The sequence below is a fragment of the Pezoporus occidentalis genome, unplaced genomic scaffold, assembly GCF_034315485.1.
Source record: "Pezoporus occidentalis ecotype Australia unplaced genomic scaffold, CSIRO_AGI_Poc_V1 ctg106, whole genome shotgun sequence".
Classification (NCBI taxonomy): Eukaryota; Metazoa; Chordata; class Aves; order Psittaciformes; family Psittacidae; genus Pezoporus; species Pezoporus occidentalis.
This window is the reverse complement of record NW_026912843.1, coordinates 1-24,088: the sequence shown is the minus strand read 5'-3', so window position 1 is coordinate 24,088 and position 24,088 is coordinate 1. Positions and strand designations below refer to the sequence as shown.

At 39.9% G+C, this 24,088-nt stretch overlaps 1 protein-coding gene across 2 annotated transcripts; it reads right to left on the bottom strand.

The window, feature by feature from the left end:
- Positions 1-9,109: 9,109 nt before the first annotated feature.
- NOL8 (nucleolar protein 8) lies at positions 9,110-22,372 on the bottom strand. Of its 2 annotated transcripts, none has more exons than XM_062619951.1 (16): positions 22,161-22,372; positions 21,878-21,940; positions 20,844-20,922; positions 20,387-20,534; positions 19,574-19,642; positions 17,329-19,254; positions 16,927-17,043; positions 15,561-15,680; positions 15,207-15,291; positions 14,218-14,362; positions 12,507-12,590; positions 11,803-12,080; positions 10,804-10,930; positions 10,286-10,356; positions 9,557-9,639; positions 9,110-9,239 (listed from the first exon to the last, which is right to left on the bottom strand). In XM_062619951.1, the coding sequence occupies exons 1-16, from the start codon at positions 22,291-22,293 to the stop codon at positions 9,186-9,188; spliced, it is 3,582 nt and encodes a 1,193-aa protein (XP_062475935.1). In that variant the 5' UTR covers positions 22,294-22,372; the 3' UTR covers positions 9,110-9,185. The 2 variants fall into 2 exon arrangements, with proteins under 2 accessions (XP_062475935.1, XP_062475942.1); XM_062619958.1 differs by having other exon boundaries at positions 14,218-14,359.
- Between the last annotated feature and the right edge of the window lie 1,716 nt (positions 22,373-24,088).

The following is a 24,088-nucleotide window of genomic DNA, read 5'->3' as shown; positions in this document are numbered from 1 at the left end:
ATAGAACATGATTCAAATTCCTGCCAGTGTCTTTTCCAATAAAAACTGAGTGATAATTGTAAGAAGGAAAGCAGAGACCAAGGTGAGGCAATTTCAAAAGGTACTAAGCTGAAAGCAGGAAGTAAATTAAACTCCATCCTAAAACAAAAAATTAAAATACCCTTAAAGGTTTGTGGGGTTTACTTGGATTTTTTTTTTTTTAATTAAAAAATCTTTTCCCTTTTTGTATGACCTGTGCATTAAAATCAACTCTCACAAGACCGTACCCAAGAGTCTAAAAATCTCATCTGGCCCAGCACTAACTGTTCTGATTGGAAATCAAGGGTGTTCCCTAGCCCAAGGAGAAGTGATGAAAAAAAAAATCCCTGCTGCTTAAAGATATGAAATGGAAAACATAACATACTACCTCTTTAGCTCGTATTGTAATGCCAAGCAATGTTGTATTTGGAACAAACCCCAGAAACTTAATAAAATTAACAACTTGAATGTTCTGAGAACCGATATGCTTGGGCAAGCCTTGAGCATACCCTGGGATTCAGCAGTGCACTTTGATCATGAAAAAGTAATATTAAAGACCATCAGCAGCCTAATTGTTACAGCTTTAAGTGTCATCTTCAAAAAGAACAGTAATGTAAAAGACCATGCATGCAGATTTCAGCTGTCAGTTGGACTTGACTCTCCACCACTAAAACCTGACTCATTTGTGGTGAATAGGAGAATTCTTCACCAATTACAAGAAATAATTGGCCAAGAAGTCATGAGCTCTTTGTAAAGAGAGTTAAACACACATGGCAGTTACAGATCTGTACTTCTGGTATTGCAATGGTACACATTAGATCCATAAAATAAGTGCATGTACAAACATGTCACTAGGAAGCTGAATTCCTCAGTTCTGCATAATGCAAAATAGGCAACAGAATTTTATTTATTTCCTTTGAAGTTGTGCTTGTCTATAAAGCATGGCTTGAACTCCACCAATGGAAAAAAAAAGTGGTGACATAGATGAACAGCAAATAAGGGAGGCAGTTACATATGACCCTCCAGCTTCCTTACTGCACCCTCGGGGCAGGCAGAGAAAAGAATGTGGGCACATGCCTCAGCTGCTTCCACGCACCATCTGGTGGCCATGGCTGCACAGACAGGGGATTGTCGCAAATGACCTGTGACCTGAGAAATTCACGGACTTCTGAAGACAGAATCATAGAATCGTTAGGGTTGGAAAGGACCTTAAGATCATCAAGTTCCAACCCCCCTGACATGGGCAGGGACACATCACACTAAACCATCTCACCCAAGGCCTCGTCCAACCTGGACTTGAACACTGCCAGGGATGGAGCATTCACAACTTCCCTGGGCAACCCATTCCAGTGCCTCACCACCCTTACAGTAAAGGACTTCCTCCTTATATCCAATCTAAGCTTCCCCTGTTTAAGTTCTAACCCATTACCCTTTGTCCTGTCACTACAGTCCCTAATGAAGAGTCCCTCCCCAGCATCCCTATAGGCCCCCTGCAGATGCTGGAAGGCTGCTATGAGGTCTCCACTCAGCCTTCTCTTCTCCAGGCTGAACAGCCCCAACTTTCTCAGCCTATCTTCATACAGGAGGTGCTCCAGTCCCCTGATCATCCTCGTGGCCCTTCTCTGGACTTGTTCCAACAGTTCCGTGTCCTTTTTATGTTGAGGACACCAGAACTGCACACAATACTCCAAGTGAGGTCTCACGAGAGCAGAGTAGAGGGGCAGGATCACCTCCTTTGATCTGCTGGTCACACTCCTTTTGATGCAGCCCAGGAATCCAGTTATAAATGTGGAACTAAAAGAACAGAGGCCATCAGTATTTTAATAATAATATAAAGAATAGCCTTTCCAGCATCTAAATTTCAGTGGTGTGTTGACAGTATTATTAATATTATATTTAATCAATATTTCTTCACATCTTTTTTTTAATGAGAATTTTATCTCTAAGTTACTGGTTTTGACAGATGTATGAACAAATATTTTCCTACTCTTTAAAACAAGTAACTTCACCTTGATTTCTTTGCAATAGAGCTGTAACATCTTAGCCCAGTGTTTGCTTCTATAAGGAGCATTTCATGTCAATACCATCATTTAATTAAGCTTTATAGTCTCACCCTCCCACACAATTTGTTCTTTAAAGCCCTCTGGTTGGAGGTGAGAGGGAAGTACGATGATACGTAAAGAAGGAAGGGATATCTCCTCAAAGGAATGGGAGCCCAACTTAAGTTCATATCTAAAAATTAATCCCCAACTGCTTTCAAAAAAAAAAAAAACAACAAAAACCCACAAAAAAAAAGGCGGGGGGGGGGGGGCAACACCACCACTCAAAAAATCCCCCAAGAAAGTCACCTTTAACTCAGCAGGAACTTGTCTCCTTCCCAAAACGTGTTTATAGGCTATTGTCTACTTTTCCCCAGAGGAATATATATCAGCAATAGGTACATCCATCCCTTTATGTACTGTCTAAGCACTTAGCACTAGCCTTAGCCTTGTAAGACTTACTTTTTGCAGAATAATCTTCATTCAGCTGCTTGCTGAGGTCTTTGCCTTGCAGCTGATTTTGAGCTTTCTAATGTAAATTCTGCTTTAGCCTGTGACTCCTTACAGCTTACACTGTGAAAGGACTGGCTTAGAATTTCTAAGTACAAACTTCAAACAAAATAAATAGGCTGCCTAATTAAACATTAATTTTAGGAAAGACTTACTTCAGTGTTTCCTGAACTGCCCTAATCAAATGTCATGTACTCTTTTAAAGCAATATCCTCCTAACCCACATTAACATCTTCATTGAAAATACACAGATTTTAAGTTAATTCAAATTACTGCATTTTATATACCAGATTCATCTCAAGGAAGCTAAAAAAGTATTTCTAAGGGCAAGAATATTTTTAGTTTATATATAAGCAACTGTTAAAATAAATAGGGCATGAGAAACACTGTCAAGTTTTTTGTGGTTTTATTTATTTATTTTTAAACTACTTGGCATAACTCTCAGTGTTAAAAGGCCAAAAGACCGAACTGGACAAACCTAAACTCTAGACACATACTCCAACATGGAAATCCTCTTACAATCTTCAAATAACCAATTCATGAACACCTTCACATCACATTCCTTTTTCTTTTTCTAAGCAGAAGAACCTTTTCAAGCATGTATCTGCTTTGTTCTTTCTTCTTTAAAGAAAACCACCCAAAAAAGCCTTTACTTTTTTAACCGACAATAGTCTTCAAGAACACTTACAAGGGACAGGCCTCCCTTTCTCCTTTTAAAGGATTACTGTTTTCATGATGAGTTTTACAATGAGGAAATAGATTATCTTTCACAGAATATGAATACTATTAGAATACCATTGTGGAAAGCGGCTGTATCATTCATTCAGTTAGCTATATGGTGTTTATACTTAACATAACAAAGCACAAAATGAAAATAGAGAACAAAAGCCAGACTGTGTTGTCTTCAGTATTCTGAAAGTTATATACAGTCTGCTCTGGAGGCAGAAAAACAAGGACTGTAGGGAGAGGTAGGGGGTGTCCAAGTTTTCTTAAAGAGTATCACTTTACAAACAAAAATTACATCAAAATACATACATTTGAAGTGAGCACTTGAGAACTGAAAAGCAAAAACTTGCTAATCACACAGTCTAATAAAACTGATGTTGAAAACAGCTGTAATTCCCAGTAGAGCTGTAAATACTGCTTCTAAAAACATAGGAAAAATGAAACCTTACTGGAAAAGATATTGACAAATATTGAGAAACTTCCCAAAGCATCCCTTACAGAGATGAAAGCTGTGCATGAAAGGTTTATTATCTGCTGCTCCAGTTGCACTGGATCATAACCACTGACAGAAAATGTAAGCCACAAATATATGGATGAGGAGAAGGCACGTAGTACGGCTACAAAGTTACAAAACTCTCCATGCCAAAGAACAGTCCTTTGAAGGTATCATTGGTTGTTAGAACAAAAATAATCCTTTGGCTTCTTTGCTCAGAAACCAACCACTGGGTGCAACCTACCCACTAGCAAGTTGTGCTTTGCATGGTGCCAGCCTGGTTAACCATGTCCTATCTCTGCCCTCACCTGACAAGAGCTGGTTTGCCCCAAAGGAGGTGAGCATGGTAAAGCTGGCCAGGAAGGACTTCAGTACAAGCATGAGCACTACGGAGCAATCAGGCATTGTGCTTCTTTGTTTGATACCAAGAAGTTGTAAATCACTGGTTCTCCCCGAGCCCATTTTGCGTTGAGTTGCTTGGTGCTACTACAAGCAAAGTGCAGGAGCAAAAAATAAACAAAAATTAGGGAGTTGGATCTTTGCTCTCTACCTGAATTCCAGCTGGCAAGCAGATTTTAAAACCAACATAGGACATACCTGCCTCTTGTGTACTTGCCATACTGGATCACAGGTAGCACTTAGTTCCACAATTACAACTTTACGCTTATGGCTCATTATTCCCATTAGGAAATTCCCATTAGTTTAAGCTTTCATACTTTTTCCTCAAAAAAGACAAAACCAAACAAACAAAAAAAACCCAACCAAAAATCCCAAAACCCCAAAAGTCAAACAAAAAAATACCAAAACCAAACAAAACAAGAATAAAACCAAACAAAAAAACAAGACAAAAAGAACCTCAAATATCCCCCCAAAAACCCCAAAATAATCCCTCCCCTCCCCAGTCTGTTGGTTCTATGAGCCAACATGTTAAAAGCTTCTGGATATAATGAGCAAATGCAAATATAACATATTAAAGCTGCCATAGTAAAAGATGATACCATTTTCACAATCAGATGTTTAAAACAAGGATCTTCTACACAGCAATTACCTACAGTGAGATTATGGGTGTATCTGCATTCAGAAAGTCCTTGGTTGATAGTAAAAATAAACTCAAAGTCTCTGGTAGAAATTTTAAGGAATTTGTATCAGTCTAAGAGTCTGAGACTGCCATTCTCCAGGGCAAATGGATCAAATCTAAGTATACTAACATATAAACAAATTAAACGGAAATGATTCTTCATTTTTCCCTCAGCAACATCTTAAGTAAAACATGCCCAGTCATCTGTTTCTGGTGCAAGCTACAGCACCAACAGTTTTTGTAGAAAGCAGACTGTTAAACATTCTCACAAGTGTGTGTGTGTGGCTTCTTTTCTTAAGGCACTGCTCACTCAAGTGTTTCAGCACTTACCTGCCTGAAATGAAAATAAGTTAGCAAGCCACACAGAATCACCACTTATCAGCTCAATCATGGAACGTTACGGTGCAATGGAATAGAATTTACCTTAAGCCACTTCTGTGGTTAAGACTTGGCACATTATCTTGCATTGGACTTAGGATAACAATGTGCACGTGCTCGCTACCATCTCATCTGACAAGCATCTGTTCTTTTAAATACAGTATCTTCATCTGAAGCAGCAGGATGATACTTTTGTGTTTTCACAGGTAAAGTACATACCTAGGATTTGAACACAGGACATTAAAGTACAGCTACTGAAGAGCTGTTCTGTATTAACCAACAGCAAGCAGACCACTAGTCAGTAACAAACACAGGCTAAAAATACATTTTTACTAGGGTCTTATACTAATGCACGGTACCTTTCTGTTTCCAAGGAAAGAAAACCACATGCTCTTTCATTCAGTAGCAATATTCTGCTACGCTGCTAAATACATAAAAATTTAAACAGCTCAGTAGCACAACCTCAGCAATTTATGTCCTAATGATCTGAATGGTATCCTCACTCCACAGTCACAAAGTTGTATTGCTGTGCTATAGTGCAGTAAAATTACCATGGCAGCCATGCTAGAGCCAGCTTTCACTGCTTCAAGTTTTCAAAGCCTCTCGAGAAGCCTGGACACTTGTTCATTTAAGTAACCCACACTGACCTCTGTGTTACTATTTGAGTACTGTTGTACTCAGTCCAGCTGGATTAAAGCTAACTAGCGATATGCCTTCTGAACATAGCACAGCCATAACCTCAAGCTGCTGGGACCATTAGGGAGAATGTCCTCACTCTCAAGTGGAACAACCTATTTCTGGGTTATACCAAATGGATGTTAATACTCCTGCAGTAATGAAACACCAGTTTACATCAGCACCTGTCTTCAGCAATGAGAAGGCTAGCTATAGCTTCCACGGTTACTCCTAAAATGCTGCCCTGCTCGAATCACTTTTCAATGGTGCATCAGGCTGTCTGGCAAAGAGAAGGAAAGAGCATGCACAGGGAAGAGTGACATCAGGTGGGGGAGGAGAAGACAACAGTCAGCTATTACATAAACAAGAACTGGTTTTTGCTCCTGGAAGGGACTGGTCTCCTTTTATCTCCTTTTATCACCATCTTTCACACCATCCCCCCTACACTGCAAGGTCTCAAAGCACACACAACATGCTACCAATTTAACAGCTACAGCAAACAAGGAGCAAGGGAGGCAGCGGGTGTATCTTTTAGTCTCTGATGGATTTAGTATCAGCTAATATGCACTCAGGTTCAGAAAAACACAACTGCCAATCTAAACAAGTTAGTTCTTTGCTTTGTGTACATGCAGATCTGACAACTACAGTTTGCTGAAAAGGAAGGCATTAGTTCTACCTACAACATGGTGTGAACAGACTGCAACAGCACAGAACTAGCTACCCTGAAATACACACAACAGCACCACCAGATGATGAAAGCTCCACACTTCAGAGAAGGGAACACAGAGCTAAGCAGGAAGTGACAGCTCAATAAACACAGCCCTGCCAAAAAAAAAGGAAAATGCAAGCCAAGGAAAGAGCAACTGGGATAATGGGAAATACTGTGTTTGCCATCCATCACCTGGTCCTCCCCAGGACCAGCCACCAGCCCACTGGCCTAGACACCACTCTGCCGCCCAGAGTGCCACAAAGCCTATGTGCCTAGTGCTGCCACCATGTAGGAGCTGGTGTGGCGCTTCCCAATGGGTATTTCTTTAGCCAGGCATATCAATTTAGTAAACTGATCTGATACAGCAGTCTTGATTTTCGAAATATTCCAAAGTCCTGAGTAATCTCAGTGATAAGGCTCCAGGAAAGCACTAATTGCTAGCAAAGCAGATTAGCCATTTACTGACAGCATCAATGCTGATCCATGTATAAAGTGCAATTTGACTAGAAAGAGGATTTTCTAGCAATGTGCCACTGCATAATATTCTCCCCTGTGCAGAAGTAGTAAGGGAGTGCACTGCAAAACATTTATTCTAGACTATAACTAGAAGGACCTCCTAGGGGTAGAAAGGATCACCACGGCAAGAATTCAATTAAAGGTCCTCACAAAACAGCCTACTAACAACTTTCTTTCCACAAGGATGTGTTGTGGAGGAGAAAGACACAAAACAACAGAACGCAGAAACCACCACCACAAGAGCACAGAGCAAAGGACATTTACCTTCAGAAGCTTACTGCACCGGGGCTAGCAACCGGGCAGCTGAAGGAGGAGCTATTTCATAAGTTTCTGGGGGTCTTCAGATCAGTGCTGCAGCAGAAGCCTCAGTCCAGTAACAGGAAGAGTCCCCAAGGGAAGGGAGACCAGACTGTGGGCTCAAGGTGAGTACTTAAGCAGCAGTCACTTCCTCAACAAGCACCACCAAGTCCTGAGACCACTTTCCAAGAAAAAACACCAGATTATGTCTTGGGCACAACCAGAGTAGGAGAAAAGGAAGGTGACATCCTCCTAGTGGAGAATCCAGGTCCAATCCAGGCAATTCAGGACCAAGACGGGAACCTTAAGCCCCCAGAAGCCTCCCTCCGTTACCAGCCGGCTGACGCTGCTGAGAGTGACCAGAGGCTTCCCAGGCTGCTTCCTTCAGCTCCTGCCTTTAGAGCATCCTCAGCCACCCTCTTCTACCAGCCACGTTCCAGGCCAGACTCTAGTGCTCAGTTTCCCCTTGTCCCCCGGCTTCCTGAGACTTTGCTCGGCCTTCTGACACCAGGGCGTTCCAGAGCTCCGTCACCTACAGAGCTGACCGGTGCCAGGGAACAAAGACCTGGGTTCACAGTGACGCTGTGCATGGCCACAGCCCTTTGGCCAGCTCCACTCGAGCACCGCTGCTCGGGAGTGCCTCGGAGCGCACCGTGCAATCCCCCTGAAGAGCACGACCTGCTCTGACCATGCCCACACCTCGCGTCTTCCCAATCACAGCCGTCAAGAGGAAGGGGACAAAGTGCTGGCCCCGAGTCCTCTTTTGCACCCTCGATACCTCCTTCCCTTCCTCAAAAGCCTGACAGGTTCCCTCCCAGCTTCCCCTGCCTTGCTCAGAGAGGACGCTGCCCCCTACTCCACTGAATCAGTTTTCAAGCTGCATTAAGACCTATCAGGAAGGCACTTGGGGTGCACAGCACCTGTAAGACCACCTGTAGTTTGCCTGAAGAGCAAAGGGCTGTTTGAACCTGTACAATCACCCTGTGGGATTTCCTTCATGCCTTGTCCCCCATTATTCTTTGATTCAGCCTTCCAGCCCTCCACCAACTTGCAACTGGGCTGGGGCCAGGCAAGTCCTGATGGAGCCTCTCTGCTCAGCGCATATGTTCATTGGGTGTAGGAATGAGACCTTGTACGTACTAATATCCTTCATTCAACAGCAAGCATACCACACCAGCAAGATCTGTCCTTGATATTTATTGATGTTCACACTGAATTAAGAAGTTAAGAAATCAACTCTGAAGAAATACACATGTACCCATTTCAGACATCTTCCCTGCTAATATACGTGTCTTCATAAAGTTTTGGCAAATTTTTACTCAGGAAATAATGCATTCCAAATATCTGTAAAGCAATCTGAAACAGATCTCTATTATGTTGGGCAGACTACAGTATAGATGGTCTTACAGGCACAGAGCTACCTGCCTTTGGACAACACTACTTGGCACTGGGGGCTGAGAACACAGCAAAATAACCTGGGGTTGTCTTTGTTGCGTGTTCACATTATAACAAGAAAAAAAAAAAACCAACAAACAAACAAATAAACCAAACCAAAATGCCAAAATAAACAAACAAAAAAACCCCACACCAAAAGAGTTCACCACAAACATGCAAAACAAAGACTTTTCCAATATTATTATTGGAATATTCCAATTCCAATATTATTCTGAAACTAAATTTCTTCTGCATCTTCTCCAAAGAAGAAACACAAAACTGGTCTTATCTGACCAGTAAGATCAGAAATATTTACTGTTTTGCTTTCACTTTTCTTCTTGCATCCTTATGCTTCCTCCGGCATTCCTGAAAAGATTCAAATTTGAGCACAACATTATGAGATGCTTGGAAGTTCATGTGTCCTTTCTTTATACTTTTTTACATGAAATAACTGGTCCTATACAATACAGACATTCAGTAATTTACCTCACTGAACATCACAACATGATGTCATGAATACATTTATTATAAAACTTTTCAGTCCTCCAGTAACTAAAAAGCTTTAAGCCCATCTAAAGATCGTAAATTATTTTTCAGTGCAAATTAAGGAAATAAACAGCTGTGTTCCCCCATCATGTGGCGCTTTTAGCCAGTTACCGAGTAACAGATGTTAAAACACTCACCTCAAGCAATAATCTACGCCTGTCTTCCCAACCATCTCTTTCTTCACTGAGGTCTACCGATTTACAAAATAACTTCGGGCCCCCTGCACAAAAAGAATAAATTAACGTGGTTACACCCTTCTGAATATGCTCCTCTTTGTAACTCTCATGAACGACACAGCAACAAAGTCAGAAGGCCCGTTCTTCATATTCCCCTCTCGCCCCCCCCAACACCAGGGCCTCCAACAGAAATGTTACGTATTACAGCCTTGCGTCCTAAGAAAAACGAACGGCAGCAGCAGCTTCCCCTGATATGCTCAAATATAGACCGCAGTGAAACAGCATTTGTTTCATTAGAAGCTCAGCACCACTATCCTGCATCTGCCAAGATATTGGCTAGAATATCAAAAGCAATTGCTTTGGTAGCCTACGGGTAGTTGCTAGTTTTTTTGTGGTTTAAGGCTTTTGGTTGTTGGTTTGTTGTTTTCTTTGCTGCAGGGTTTGTTTGGTTTTATTTTTGGTTTTTTTTTCGTTTTTGTTTTCACTTTGAATTTAATGACATTAACAAGAAAAACCCCACAATATTTTGGATCAAAAACCTTGTGGGCATATGTGACTGATACGAATAGTCAATATTTTTAACAAGAACGTCAGAAACACTGGAAACAATTAAGTATCGGATATATGCCTGAAAGGATCCAAAATATCTAGATAACTTGTCAAAAAGAGGGTGACCAAGTCCTGTTATACCTCTTAGGCGTTCATCATCTTTGGAGAAGAAGAAAGATCTAGCACGTTCTGTCTGTGGTAAAGAGAAAAAACTAGAAAAAACACAAAGGAAATTCAGCATCGTAAGAGTTAGTGTTAAATTCCATTAGCCCAAGTCCAAGCTGTAAGGCTGTAAGGCTCCAGAGAAATAGTATCTCGGGCAGGACACTATACCACAGTAACCCAATACAACCTCCTATAAGAAAACCTTTCTGAAGAAAACATCACATGCGATTTGACTTTGGGCCAAGCCCACTACCCAGCTGAGTTCTCATCACTGAGCTAGAAAGTCAGCTTTTCTTCTCAACAATCATGTGTGGCACTGGCATTTTTGACTACTACACTCTGTGAAGCAAGGAATGCTTTCCACAGACGACTGTACTTCTCCAGAGATGTGGAATGAAGATGTCAGCCTCCCCGTGAGCCAGGTGCTGTTATTAATATTCTCATAGCATCAACCCACCACAACCAAGTAGACAACAACTACAAATAAAACTTGCATTTCTTTGTCCCTTTTGCTTTCTGATGCCTCTGGTTCATCATCACCCTCAGAACTGCTGTCTTGGAAACGTGGATCTTCTTGCCATTTGACTTTCACAGGTTTTATTGTTTCAAGTATGTAGGGCTCTGCAATAAGAGCACAATTGAAAAAGAAAAATTGTCAGATTATTAACATACTTGCCAATACTAATACCTACTTCAGAGTGAAATAATTACATTGGAAATGACAGCTTTAAGAAGAACAGAAACCTCCCCTCCCAGGTTTTATATGTCCTCAGGGTAGGTATGAATTGAGTTTGCTTTCTCATATGTCACAGATTTCGCCTTCAAAATTTGTAACTCGTGTCATCACACCATAGGCAAAGAGTGCAGTAGTCATTTCAGGGCTTGTTATCAGGGTCCTGGGCTCTATCAGTTCTCGCCAACCTCACAATCATCAGCTGATTTGGAAGTAAAGGTGCCTCTTCATATTTTTATCTTGCAGAAGTTGTAATGAAAGCTGTCTTGCGCTGTGATCTATCTTAAAAAGCTCGTTTGCAAATAAATTCATAATGCCATACTCTGTGTTTAAGCTGTATTATTTTCATGTGTGTATTCCTCCCTGTACTACACACAGGCACTTGCTGAACTCTGACAGCATAATTTATTTAAAATTTTGATGGTTTACATGAAATCACATTTGACTTTTATGTCATCTTTTTCCCTATTTAAGAAATTTAGTGGATGACAGCAAGTTTATCCACCACTGTTCAAAAAACAGTTAAATTATAGATCTTTCTCAAAACATTCCTCTCAAAATTCCTGGGATACAAGCATGGATTAACTCTGATTAAACTAGAATCTTGACAAGCATCAGAGAAGATTGTAGCAATTATTACTGATTTCTGCCTCTGAAAGTCACCTGGGCCATGAATTTCTCTACATGATACAACTCTATGGTATCTGACATAAGCTACCCATCACAAGTTGCACTATTATTATCCATGTTCTGCTGTTACCTCCTTTCATGCCTGACTCCTCCGTATCTCCAAAGAAGGAAAACTTGAAACCACCAGACTCCTCAGCTACGTTACTCCTGACATTAGGTCCCAAGTGGTCAGGTGGGGTAGAGTCCTCCACATCATCTTTGTCCCAGGGTGTTTCTTCATTTTTGTGTGATTTGCTCTTTGAAGAGCCAAACAACTCTTTTAAATCAACAGCAATGTCATAATACGTTTCTTGAGACACTTCTGGCAGTTTCTCACTCTCTTCCCTCTCCCTCTTCCTTTTAGCTTTACTGAAATGAGATTGTTAAAGGATAGTAACACTGTATGTGTATTTTTAAAAGAAAGGTTCCCATAGAGGCAACCTTGTTATTAATGTCTTCTTACACTTATCCAAGCAAATGAAATGTTAATAGATAGTATTTTTTTCTCACAGATTTGCAAATCTTAGAAGTCAGTGACTTGAAGCAAAGGGACAGCCTGAAGGCGAGAAAATTAAGACAAAATGGTGTGCAGAAGTAGATGGACTAGAAAGAAAAGATGACATTATATGCTGGTTTTAGTGCTCACAATTCTTTCTATCTTTTGATTTTAGCAATAACAGAGAGAACTGACGAAAAAACAGAGCAGTCTCCAGAGTTTCAATGTCAGTCTTCTGCTACAGCCATCTTTCCCCAGGAAGAAACATCACAATCCTAGTTACCAAGCTGTAGTATTACCTCTCTTGTTCTGTAGCACTTCGTTTCCTTTCAAAAACTACATGGTCCTCTCTTGTGGGATCATAGCGGAGGGCATTAATATCTCTATAAAAACAGAAAGAAAAAACCATGAGGCATCCGAAATGCCCAAGTGAAAGCTACCCTAAACCTTTACAGTCAGATTCAAATTCACATTGACTTATTGACCAAAACAGCTCCAGATCAATCTAAAGCCTAACTGGCATTTAGGCAGTACCTGGTAGTCAGTGACTGGGTCAGGAAAAACTATAAACAGAAGTGGCTTTAATCAAATAGATGTATTTACTATAAAACCTAGACCTCAGGTTGTGTGTGTTATGCAATAAGTCTCTACCTGCACCTGTTTATCTTTTGAGGAGCTATAACAGTACAGCTATCCATAGCAATAGATCTCTATTTCTTCTGGTACTAAACAGTTCAAAATTCAAGTATCTGAGGAGGAAAATAAACCCCAAATGAAAAACAAACAAAAAAAAAAGAAAATACCAACCCAAACTCCCCAAACCCCACACAACTAACCAAGAAAAAAACAAACACACACCCATTATGCCCACCTTCCAAAATCTAAACAGTTTGAGACTTTCAGCTAAAGCAGTTCAAGGTTTAGACGAATCCCAACACTAGTGTAGCAAATCCAACACTGCCTTACGGCAATGCAAGAAGGCAATCACTTATTTCCCTTTCCTCTTTTCTCCCTAAATTAATGCTTACAGCATAAATTAACTACATTTAAATAGTTACACACTGCACCATTAACTGGGTACTAGAGAACAACATCATTTACAGAACTGCCCTAGAGATCACCTTTGGGGTTGCACAGATGATTCCCCCCTCCACTTAGGCTTTAGAGAATGCATTAAAATTTGTACAGAAGTAATTAACAATTAAATATGACTACACAGTGGTCACAATTGGTATTTAGCAGCCAGCAATCGACTGATACAACTCCAATAGTGACTTGTTAAAAACTGTGTGCTACTGCACTACCCTTAACGCTACTAACTTCCACCAGTTCACTCCACAGACCAATTTCTGTTAAAGGTCATAGTTAAATCTCACCATACTTCCCACAGTACATTTCCAGACCTCTAACATCGTCCTCTAATGAAGGCTACAGCATGCCCAACAGCAACATGTAACAAAGTCCTAATCGAATGAAGAATTAAAGCAGAAATACAGGTAAAGGAAAATAATAATAATTAAAAAAAAAAAACAAACAAATTTTCCACTGAAAAAGAGGACTGATGAAGGCCTAATCACTTTTAGGCCAGCAAAAACAATACCCATAGACTCTAACTTTGGTAGCAGTTAATAACTTACTGACCTACAGCCCAACTCTCATGTTCTTCGTCTAGCCACATTAGGTTTGTCTCCACAGAGAACAGAAATGTGTCTTACCTAGGCAAGGACTTGAAATGTTGATTTTTCATTATCAACACTCCAATCTAGAGCTATTAGAAGAAACTTGAGCAGGCATCAGTAGTATTTTTGCATAAAATAATGATTATTATCAGTTGTATAATCTATTGAGACACTCAACTTGAGAAACTGCATTAAAGACTAACCTCAAATGCACACGACAGAGAAGGAAACACTTTTCCTAATCAGCTTGGTAGAAAATTTAGTTGTGAAGCATGGGCAAAAACTAAGCCTTCCTAAGATTCCTTCTTTATTGATAACAGACAATTCAGACCTGAATTTCTTAGCACTTGTGGCCTTCTTCGTCAGCTTAGGGTGTTCCAGGTTGACATTAAAGAGACTTCCCAGGATTTCCAGATTTTTCTTTTTCTCTGCAGCGAGCTCTTCTTCCTCATCTGCCTTCAAGATGTTTGTCTCTGCTATAAGAAAAATACATAATCTTTCCCCTGCTACCACTTGAGTAAGCCTGCGATATCTGATATATTGCATTACTATCATACTACAAGTCCTCACATTTCAAGCACATCACCTCCTTCATTTTAAAGCTACTTGGAGGTTTTCTCCCTTGCAGTGCAGAAAACCAGATCCGTTATTTAACTTTTTCTCTGCTTATATCATATAACTGTACAACTACTTGGTCCCTCATAGACACTGAACAGATGATCCCATTAAATCAACAACGGGAGTAGCAGAAGTAGGCAAAAATTTAAGTTTCAGAAACAAATTCTTGATCTTGAAAACTGTTAAGAATTGCAATTTTGGTAGGGGGTGGAAAAAAGAAATATTTTAACATGTTTTCCTTTTTGGCTTTTCTGCCTTGTGCTTTTTAAAGAAAAAAAAAACACCCAACAAAAAAATCTTTCTTTCTAAGGCTAGTAAATCAGCCATGGACTGCAGGATCACTATAAAATTGTTTATGTGAGTGTAATGGTCAAAATGTTTTTCTTAAGAAGTCACTACTTAACTCTATGAAAAACATGGATTAATGCGTTCTGGGATCATCCTGTATTAAAAAAATATTTTCAGGTGCTGACTGATGTACTAAGTACATCTCACTCAGCTCTTACAAATATATCTGCAACACAAACATTTGGGAAAACACAGCCACCAACGTATACTATGCACAGCCACAAGAGCCGAGCTGTTTTTCTTATGAAATCTCCGAAGTAAAAGTAGTCCATAATTTGTTTCAAGCATCCAATATTAAGGCTCCATGATGTAGCTCTATTACTGTCATTAACCAGAAAATAGGAGCAGGTTTACCTTCTTCTTCACTGTCACTTTCAAGGAATCGAGCGTCCATGCGGAATCTTTCATCCGTGCCAAGTCGTGACTGCAATTTCAAGAGCTAACCAAAATGAAAGACACTAATAAGCACTGGAGAAGAAAACCATCAACATTCAGTAACTTCAAAGATGACAACATCAGAGAAACTCCTCCCACTCCCCAACATATATCACTTCCTCCATAGCCGCTGTTTCCTCTAGTTCAGGGAATTCCATTGCAGTTTTGTCAAAATCACATTCAGCAAGCATGCAAACCCATGTGTGATGTACTTCTGAAGCAGCCTAACAGAGACTTAGAAGAAGACTAAATTACAGTAATGGGTTCACTCACTTTTTCACCAGCTTTGCCTTCAAACTGGGGCTTAATTTTGAATCTCTCAGCATCCACATCATCTTGCTCATCCTCACTGCTGTCGAACAGTCTGCCCAAGGTTTTAGGAGCAGATCCATCCTTTGATAAACAAAAAGAAAACAGAGAAAGGCAGCAGTTGACGTAAATTTGAGAAAACAAATCAGCATCAGCTTTGCTCAAGTGCTTTCCAGTTTATCTGAAGAACTGTATTTCTAGAACATGCAGCTCACTTACTGATCCATGCGCTTCAACTCCTACATTGTACACACAACTCATACAATTCTGTTTTACAGTTAAGACTATTAAAATTTAGCATAGACAAAATATCTATGTAAAGGGTAACTTGGCTTTTACAATATGAGATAACTGGGTATAAACCCCCAAATTTCTGATTATGTCAAGGGAGATATTTAAAGATACGCATGTCAAACTATACCCTTTCTAAACAAGCCTCACTTATGGCATAAACTCAAGGATATAGTTTAAGTCAGTTGATCAAAAACAATGATTGCAAAATGTAAGCACTCCATGGCTTTAAACAGTTTTCCATTAATCAGAAGTTCTTTTAAAGAAAGGGGAAATTATAGGGCATGGATTCCAAATACAGGGTAAGGATATACATGAGTGAAAGAAGATAAACACAAGGATAAATGAGAAAATGTTTTAATTACACAGTGAAAATGGTCAGAATCTTACAGCATTTATGAAGAAAAAAAAAACAACAAAAGCAAACCCAATGGTCTGACTCTATAGCTGAGATGTGACTAAGAAAATAGTCTGCTAAATAAGGTCACAGGTGCAGTGTATGGAGGAAGTCCCACACAACTTACCTGGACCCCAACATCACTTTAAAAAGGCAACATTGCATTAATACAATTAATACAGATTCTTCATCCACAGGCTTGGAAAGACCAGAGTCTCTCTATAGTACTCAAGCCAAAACTCTTCCCCCTCCTTTGACTAAAAGCAGTAACATTTCAAAACTAATTAAGTTAGTTAATGTAACTTAAGCACTCTTTGTCTTTTCATCCAAGTCAGAGTATCTTTCATACAAATCTCAAACTCCTTACACATTCTCAAAGTTCTCCAGTTTTAGCAGAGGAATGGTTAAATTCTTTGAAACCTACCCCATGTTATCAAAAAAAAAAAAAAAAAAAGAAAAAGAAGAGAGAGAAGAATCCTTCCTATTAATCCAAACCTGGCCCACTTTTTTCTGTCATTTCACTACGAAAAACAGTCTTCAGAAAAAGAGGCATAATCATATGGAATATAAGGCACAGTCATATCGTCATATCCATATGGAATTACTTTACAGAATACTGGACTTGCTCTCAATAACACTTACGTCCTCATGCATATTTCCCAAACTGGCATCTTTCTTCAATGTCTCATCTACTTCAGCTTCACTTTCCACATCTGAATGAAATATCACGTGTTTATGCTTGCCTGCTGGCTGGCTATCCTGTGGAAGAGTGAAACTCTCAAGTCAAACTTAACAAATACTTGCTACAGCCATACACAGTATCTAAAAGATGTTTCCATGACATGAAAGAAGAAATCTACTATTCCTCTTGCAACTCAAGACGCATTCCGTTAATTGGCATTCATCACTTTTTATACATTCGCAAGAAAAGTGGCAATGTTAACCAAAAATTCCAAACAATGATTTTTAAAATATCTTAAACCACATCTATTAATTCCCTGTTTCTTTTACTGCATACTATTCAGAGAGAAGTTGTGTCATTACCAGATTGGAGAGAGCTCCTTGAATGAGTTTCTTCTGTAACTCTCTCTCTCTCTGTCTCTCCCCTAGAGCTGCTAGCCTCCTTTGGTTATCCTGCAACTGTTTCTTTTCTGGTCTACGTTCCTTTGAAGCACTAGCATGAAGACAAAGCTCTTTATTTTCCAGAAAGCTTCTCTTCCCATCTTCACGTTTATCAGCTTCACATTCTGGATTTTGGTTGCTTACATCCTGCTTCGATTGTTTTGAAAGTAGTCTGGGGCTTTTCAGTTGTTCAGTGTGTTTCTGTGACACTGCAGCATTACTATCCACACTGCTGCTCGGGTCTTCACTCTGAAGAGTACGAGCAGCAGCATCTCCATGCTCTGAGTATTGCTTGGATAGTGCAGAACTCGCATCTTTGTTCTTTCCTTGCAAGTGCAGCCTGAACACAGGCTGACCTCTCTCGTCTGCAAATGACGCAGCATGTGACAGTTCCTCGTGCAGTTCACAACGCACATTTTGTTGCTTTTTACTGCTGAGTTCAACTGAATACACTTGATGGTTCTTTCGCTGTCTTTGAGATGACTCCTCCCCACAGGAAGAAACACAAGCTTCAAGATCTAATCTTTCTACAAACCTCTTCTCTAAACCAGTGCTGTCCCCGGGTAACTCTTTTTCACAAAGGGACCCCAATCCTCTGAAGGGCTGATATTTCAAATGCAAATTATTTTGTTCCTTGAAACTTGCTTCATCAGCAGCATCCTCCCCTGCCAAAATCGCAGCAACTACATCTTCAGGACAGATACATTTTTTCCTAACTGCAGGGCAAAATTTTGAAAGCTTTGTTTTATTTCCAACATTACCCTTAGGATATTCTTCAACACCACACTGACTAGAGCTCCATGTACTGTCTAATTCTTCTCCACGTGTTGCAGTAGCTAATGCTTGTAAGTCATCCAGTGTAATGTCTAAGTGGTAACAGTTTTGCATCATGCATTCATAATCTAAACTGCTTTCAGACTCCTCTTTCTCAGGATCTGAACAAGAGCTTTCACTATCACTTGTCTTTGTTGTACTGTTACCTGCTGTGCTCTGCAAGGCAGCAGTTTGGGATTTTTTCTTTTTGCCTTTTTTTTCCACATATTCTTTTAAATTATGAGTTTTTACTGAGGATTTATTTACAAAATCACTTTTTTTCTCAGTTAAGATGTCTTCATTTTCCACCTTCACCGGTTTACAATCATCTAAAACTGTAGAGTTCTTGTTATGTAGATGTGGAGTTTTACTTTTAGCAATAATTTCATCTGTATCTGCTGACTGATAACCATTATCACATTCCATTATCTTTTTCTCTCTAAAGCTTCCTTTGATAGCTTGCTTCATGGCATCTGGATTGCTTAAGGACCAGTAACTACTGTATTTTAATTCAAAATTGTCCCCAGCAATTTCCAAGTGGTCACTTTCAGCCTTGCCAGTTTCAGCTTTATGTACTTCTCTCTCTACCATGGCTCTGATTTCCTCTTCAGAATCAATATCACTCTCAGAAACACTCATATTATTTTGAAGTGTAACACCAGAAACATTGCTTTCATCTGGTAATATGCCTCTCCCAGATACTTTACTATTAAGACTCCTCAATGGAGGCAATTTAGACTTCCCTTTGGGTTTCCATTTTGATCGTTGATCTAGCTGTGGTGAGCTTGTGGTTTTTGAATTTGACCGGCACCCAGAGGGGAGAACTACTGCTCCATTCAAAGCCTCACTGCCCAGCTGCCTCAGTTTTTTAGGTGGCTTCTTCACTGCAGGTGACTCTCCTTTCCGCTTCGGGTTTATGCTGTCACCTCTCTCTTCCAAGTGCCAAGCAAGCTCAGAAACAGGAACGGCATTTGTCAAGTCTGACTCCAGCTTTCTAAGGTTATGGCAATATTTTGATGGGTCATATTTCATAATGTGAGTCTGAGTTAAGGAACTAACCCAACATGATGCTTTCAGCAAGCAAACTTCCAGTCTTTATGAACAGGCTGGATTCTGTGTGAAAGGACAACCCAGAGTCCTTCTTCATGTCAGAACCTTAAGCCTTTAAGCAGCTGACTTGCAGTCTAAACAATGTATTCAAATCACATAAGCCTACTGCAAGATTTACTTAGGGAATCCAGTGAATCAACGTTGGCTACTATGTCACACTTCCAGACTGTGAAGCAAATGTTTCCCCATATAACAAAAGAAAGAAGGGAATCATGCCTATGCCCAATCAAGAGGAAAAGGATATTTTCTTTTTCTGTTGACTCCTGAGGTGCAGGATAGGCAAGACTCTTCCAAATTTGCCAACAACCCATTTCTGAAAGAGAAGAAAAACAACCAGCGTAAAACAAACAAGGACTGGAAGTAACCCCATAATAAAACGGGATGCATATTCTTGGAAAACAGAAACACTCATAAGGAACCATCTGTGACTAGCTTTTTTTTGTTTACTCTCTTCAGTGAGATTTATTTGTACTGAGCAAGTTAGTCAGCTTCCCTCACAAAAGAAAAAAAAAAAAAGAAAAAGAACAAACCCTAACCCCCCCATCACCCTCTGAAACCACTCTGTGCTCAGCAAATAACTTCGAAAACTTTGTAGAAAGTATAATCTTTGTTACCCAAATGTTCATATTCAGTGCTTTCATTCCAAGTCTTACTTTTACAAGCACGTGTAGACCATGACCCTGAATGTGCAGAAGCATAGAGATTAGCTCCTGACAATCCAGATGTCAAAAATGTATATTCTGTATAGAAAGAAGACACACACTCTGCCTACATGCTTTTAAGGGGGACACAAAGATGTTTCCAACATAAAGGAGTAATTTAACATCACAAAAGAGTGTGATCAAGATGAGTTTTAGGTGTTACAAAGAACACCAGGAACATTCTACACAAGGAATACATAAAGTATCTCCTTAGACTGCTTTTCACAAGTTGGGTGTTTCATAAAGGTTTCTTTACATAAAGGGTAGAGATTTGACACAAATACAGGTGTAAGAAGCCAATGCCCAATTCTGGCTTTTGTTTTGCTTTAGTTCTCTTCACACCTGCCCCACCGTACCTTATGATCTGGCACTTCTGTACCTGGTACTGCTTTCATAAAGAAGTCCACAACTCCCACCTTTTTCAACGATTCTAACAGAGATGCTTGGCCATTTCTCTGTGGCTTTTCTTTCTGCAGCTTTGCTTCCTCCCTCTCCCTGGCCAGCCTGTACCAACAAGCATATCATGCATGATAAAAAAGTCTGCCATGTGTTAAATTACAGCTGGCAGCAACTCTGTTCCACGGAACAGTAACCATTCCAACCCAAAGAAATGGCACATCTGCTACCTTTAAGGGAATAATGATGCCAAACATGTTGCAGTATCCAATGAGCATCGACAGTGCACCAATGTCAATAAAATCTAGAAAGATTAAGAGCGTAGCAGCCAAAAGCACAATTATAATACTATCAGATAATCAGAAAAGGGGTAACTTCAGCAGCAATATATATATGATTTTTAAAATTCATTTTTACCTGTGCAAGAAGCTTTCTTTGGCCAACTCAATTTGCAGTGTCCCGCCTTTCCATTTTGTTTTATTTAAAACTGTCATGCCTGTAGAACAAGGAGATGGCAAATGAATATTTTTCACATTAAAAAAAAGCACAACAAAAAAAAAAAAAACACACCTCAGGCTTAACTATACCTTCTTCTAGAACTTTCTTCAGCATGGTATTATTACTCCCTTGATTTAAGTTTGTACGTGAAAAGTCTAATACCTAAGTCTTAAACAAGAAAGTCCACATCCAAAATTCAAATTCTGACTTCAAAAGATTCATTCAAGTCATTCAGACACATGTACCCTGATGTTTCTACATTACTGTCACATAGGCTCTTCTTGACTTCACTTCTTGTGCACTTTGAAAAACACAGTTAAGGACTACAGAAAATCAGAGAGAAAAAAGGTGTGCTTGGAACTTTAGGATGCAAAGTGTCAAGGGCTCTTAAACAGCCGCTTTCCAATAACTTTACCATTCCTAACTGTAGCATTTCCTACATAAAAGGGCATATTTCCAAGTCCTCTCATTGGGAACAGGCATCTTCACCTGCCATTTTGCTGCCACATATTACATAGGTGGTTTTATAACCCTGCAACTAGTTTTGTAACCCCATGACATTGGGATTTGTAATACTGCTGTAACAGGAGCATGCTTTACATAAACTCTTCTCCTGGGCTTCCTCTCATACCAAGTCACAATGTTTTTACGGACCTGATGCAAGTGTTTGAAGCACATTTCCTATAACTTTTCCTACAAGGGTTAGAACAAATTCATTAAGTCACTCATCTCAATCACAAGAAGACTTTTTAATGTGCTTACACCTACTTAGAGCTCCTGTAAAGTAACTTAAGTAAAATTGCAGCTTAAAGGGAATAAACACGACAATAGAAGGAAACAGGGTCTATCTTGACCACATTGTGATACGACAACATTAGATGGATTTTCAGTAATGCAAACTGCCTCAAAACCATAAATTACTTAAAAAGAAATGAATAAAACCACTTACTTACACTTTCTAAGATCTGCATCTGAAATATTGACAGTGATGTAAGCAAAAGCTTTCAGAGGGTTCCCTGAGCAAAGAGAAACACTCGGTTAATTTCTACGTAATTTCACAGGTTCCTTTAAAACTAAAAACTGAGAATGTGTCATAAGCTAAAAAAAAAAAAAACCCAAAAAAACCCCAAAACCCCCAATAACAAAAAACAACAACCCAACCAAAACCATTTCACACACAAATTAAAAACCAATTCGCTTTAAAAAGAATGTTAAAGATTGACACAACGCTGTTACCCTGATCATCTTGTCTGGTAATAATCTCCGCATCCAAAACGTGCCCAAACTTGCCAAATCTTTCCTGCAGCTCAGCCTTAGAAACCGCATGGCCAAGCCCTCCAACATACAAGCGTTTCGGCACTCGCTGCATCTCCACGTGGGAGAGTCCGGCTGCGCCAGCTGTCCCGACCTCTCCGGTTTTCTGTAACAAGATCAGCACGGGTCACCAGCACTAACACAGGAGAGATTACAAAATAACTTCGGGCCCCCTGCACAAAAAGAATAAATTAACGTGGTTACACCCTTCTGAATATGCTCCTCTTTGTAACTCTCATGAACGACACAGCAACAAAGTCAGAAGGCCCAGGAATGACTTCAAAAATTCACCTGCAAAAAAGGACTTCCCCAAGAATTGTCTCGGGCACAATTACAAAAAGAATAAATTAACGTTCTTCATATTCCCCTCTCGCCCCCCCCAACACCAGGGCCTCCAACAGAAATGTTACGTATTACAGCCTTGCGTCCTAAGAAAAACGAACGGCAGCAGCAGCTTCCCCTGATATGCTCAAATATAGACCGCAGTGAAACAGCATTTGTTTCATTAGAAGCTCAGCACCACTATCCTGCATCTGCCAAGATATTGGCTAGAATATCAAAAGCAATTGCTTTGGTAGCCTACGGGTAGTTGCTAGTTTTTTTGTGGTTTAAGGCTTTTGGTTGTTGGTTTGTTGTTTTCTTTGCTGCAGGGCATATTTGGTTTTATTTTGGGGGGTTTTTGTTTGTTTGTTTGTTTTTTTGGTTGGTTGGTTGGTTGGGGATTTTGGGGGCTTTTTTGTTTTTTTAGTTCAAAGTTAATTACATTAACAAGAAAAAAAACCCACAATATTTTGGATCAAAAACCTTGTGGGCATATGTGACTGATACGAATAGTCAATATTTTTAACAAGAACGTCAGAAACACTGGAAACAATTAAGTATCGGATACATGCCTGAAAGGATCCAAAATATCTAGATAACTTGTCAAAAAGAGGGTGACCAAGTCATGTTATACCTCTGAGGCGTGTTATACCTCCGTCATCTTTGGAGAAGAAGAAAGATCTAGCACGTTCTGTCTGTGGTAAAGAGAAAAAACTAGAAAAAACACAAAGGAAATTCAGCATCGTAAGAGTTAGTGTTAAATTCCATTAGCCCAAGTCCAAGCTGTAAGGCTGTAAGGCTCCAGAGAAATAGTATCTCGGGCAGGACACTATACCACAGTAACCCAATACAACCTCCTATAAGAAAACCTTTCTGAAGAAAACATCACATGCGATTTGACTTTGGGCCAAGCCCACTACCCAGCTGAGTTCTCATCACTGAGCTAGAAAGTCAGCTTTTCTTCTCAACAATCATGTGTGGCACTGGCATTTTTGACTACTACACTCTGTGAAGCAAGGAATGCTTTCCACAGACGACTGTACTTCTCCAGAGATGTGGAATGAAGATGTCAGTCTCCCCGTGAGCCAGGTGCTGTTATTAATATTCTCATAGCATCAACCCACCACAACCAAGTAGACAACAACTACAAATAAAACTTGCATTTCTTTGTCCCTTTTGCTTTCTGATGCCCCTGGTTGATCATCACCCTCAGAACTGCCATCTTGGAAACACTGGATCTTCTTGCCATGTGACTTTGGACAGGTTTTATTGTTTCAGCTATGTCGGGCACTGCAGTAGTTAAAAAAGAAGTAAAATCGAATTCTTTCCCTACAACTAGATCATCACTTCATCATGATGAAAGCCCTTTTCATCAACCTGCTGTGGAGGACTTCCCTGAATAACTCACCTGCAATACCAGGACCATGTCTCGGGCACAACCAGAGTAGGAGAAAAGGAAGGTGACATCCTCCTAGTGGAGAATCCAGGTCCAATCCAGGCAATTCAGGACCAAGACGGGAACCTTAAGC

Bases quoted from the DNA above. Each gene is read 5' to 3' on its own strand.
- NOL8 (XM_062619951.1), bottom strand. From the start codon at position 22,293: ATGCAGCGAGTGCCGAAACGCTTGTATGTTGGAGGGCTTGGCCATGCG. The intron at 15,292-15,560 runs GTGAGTGAACCC...CATTTTGGTTAG, and splicing joins AAGGCAAAGCTGGTGAAAAA to CTCTTGAAATTGCAGTCACG. The intron at 10,357-10,803 runs GCAAGTTTTATT...TGTTTTTTCTAG, and splicing joins AGCAAAAGGGACAAAGAAAT to TTTTTTCTCTTTACCACAGA.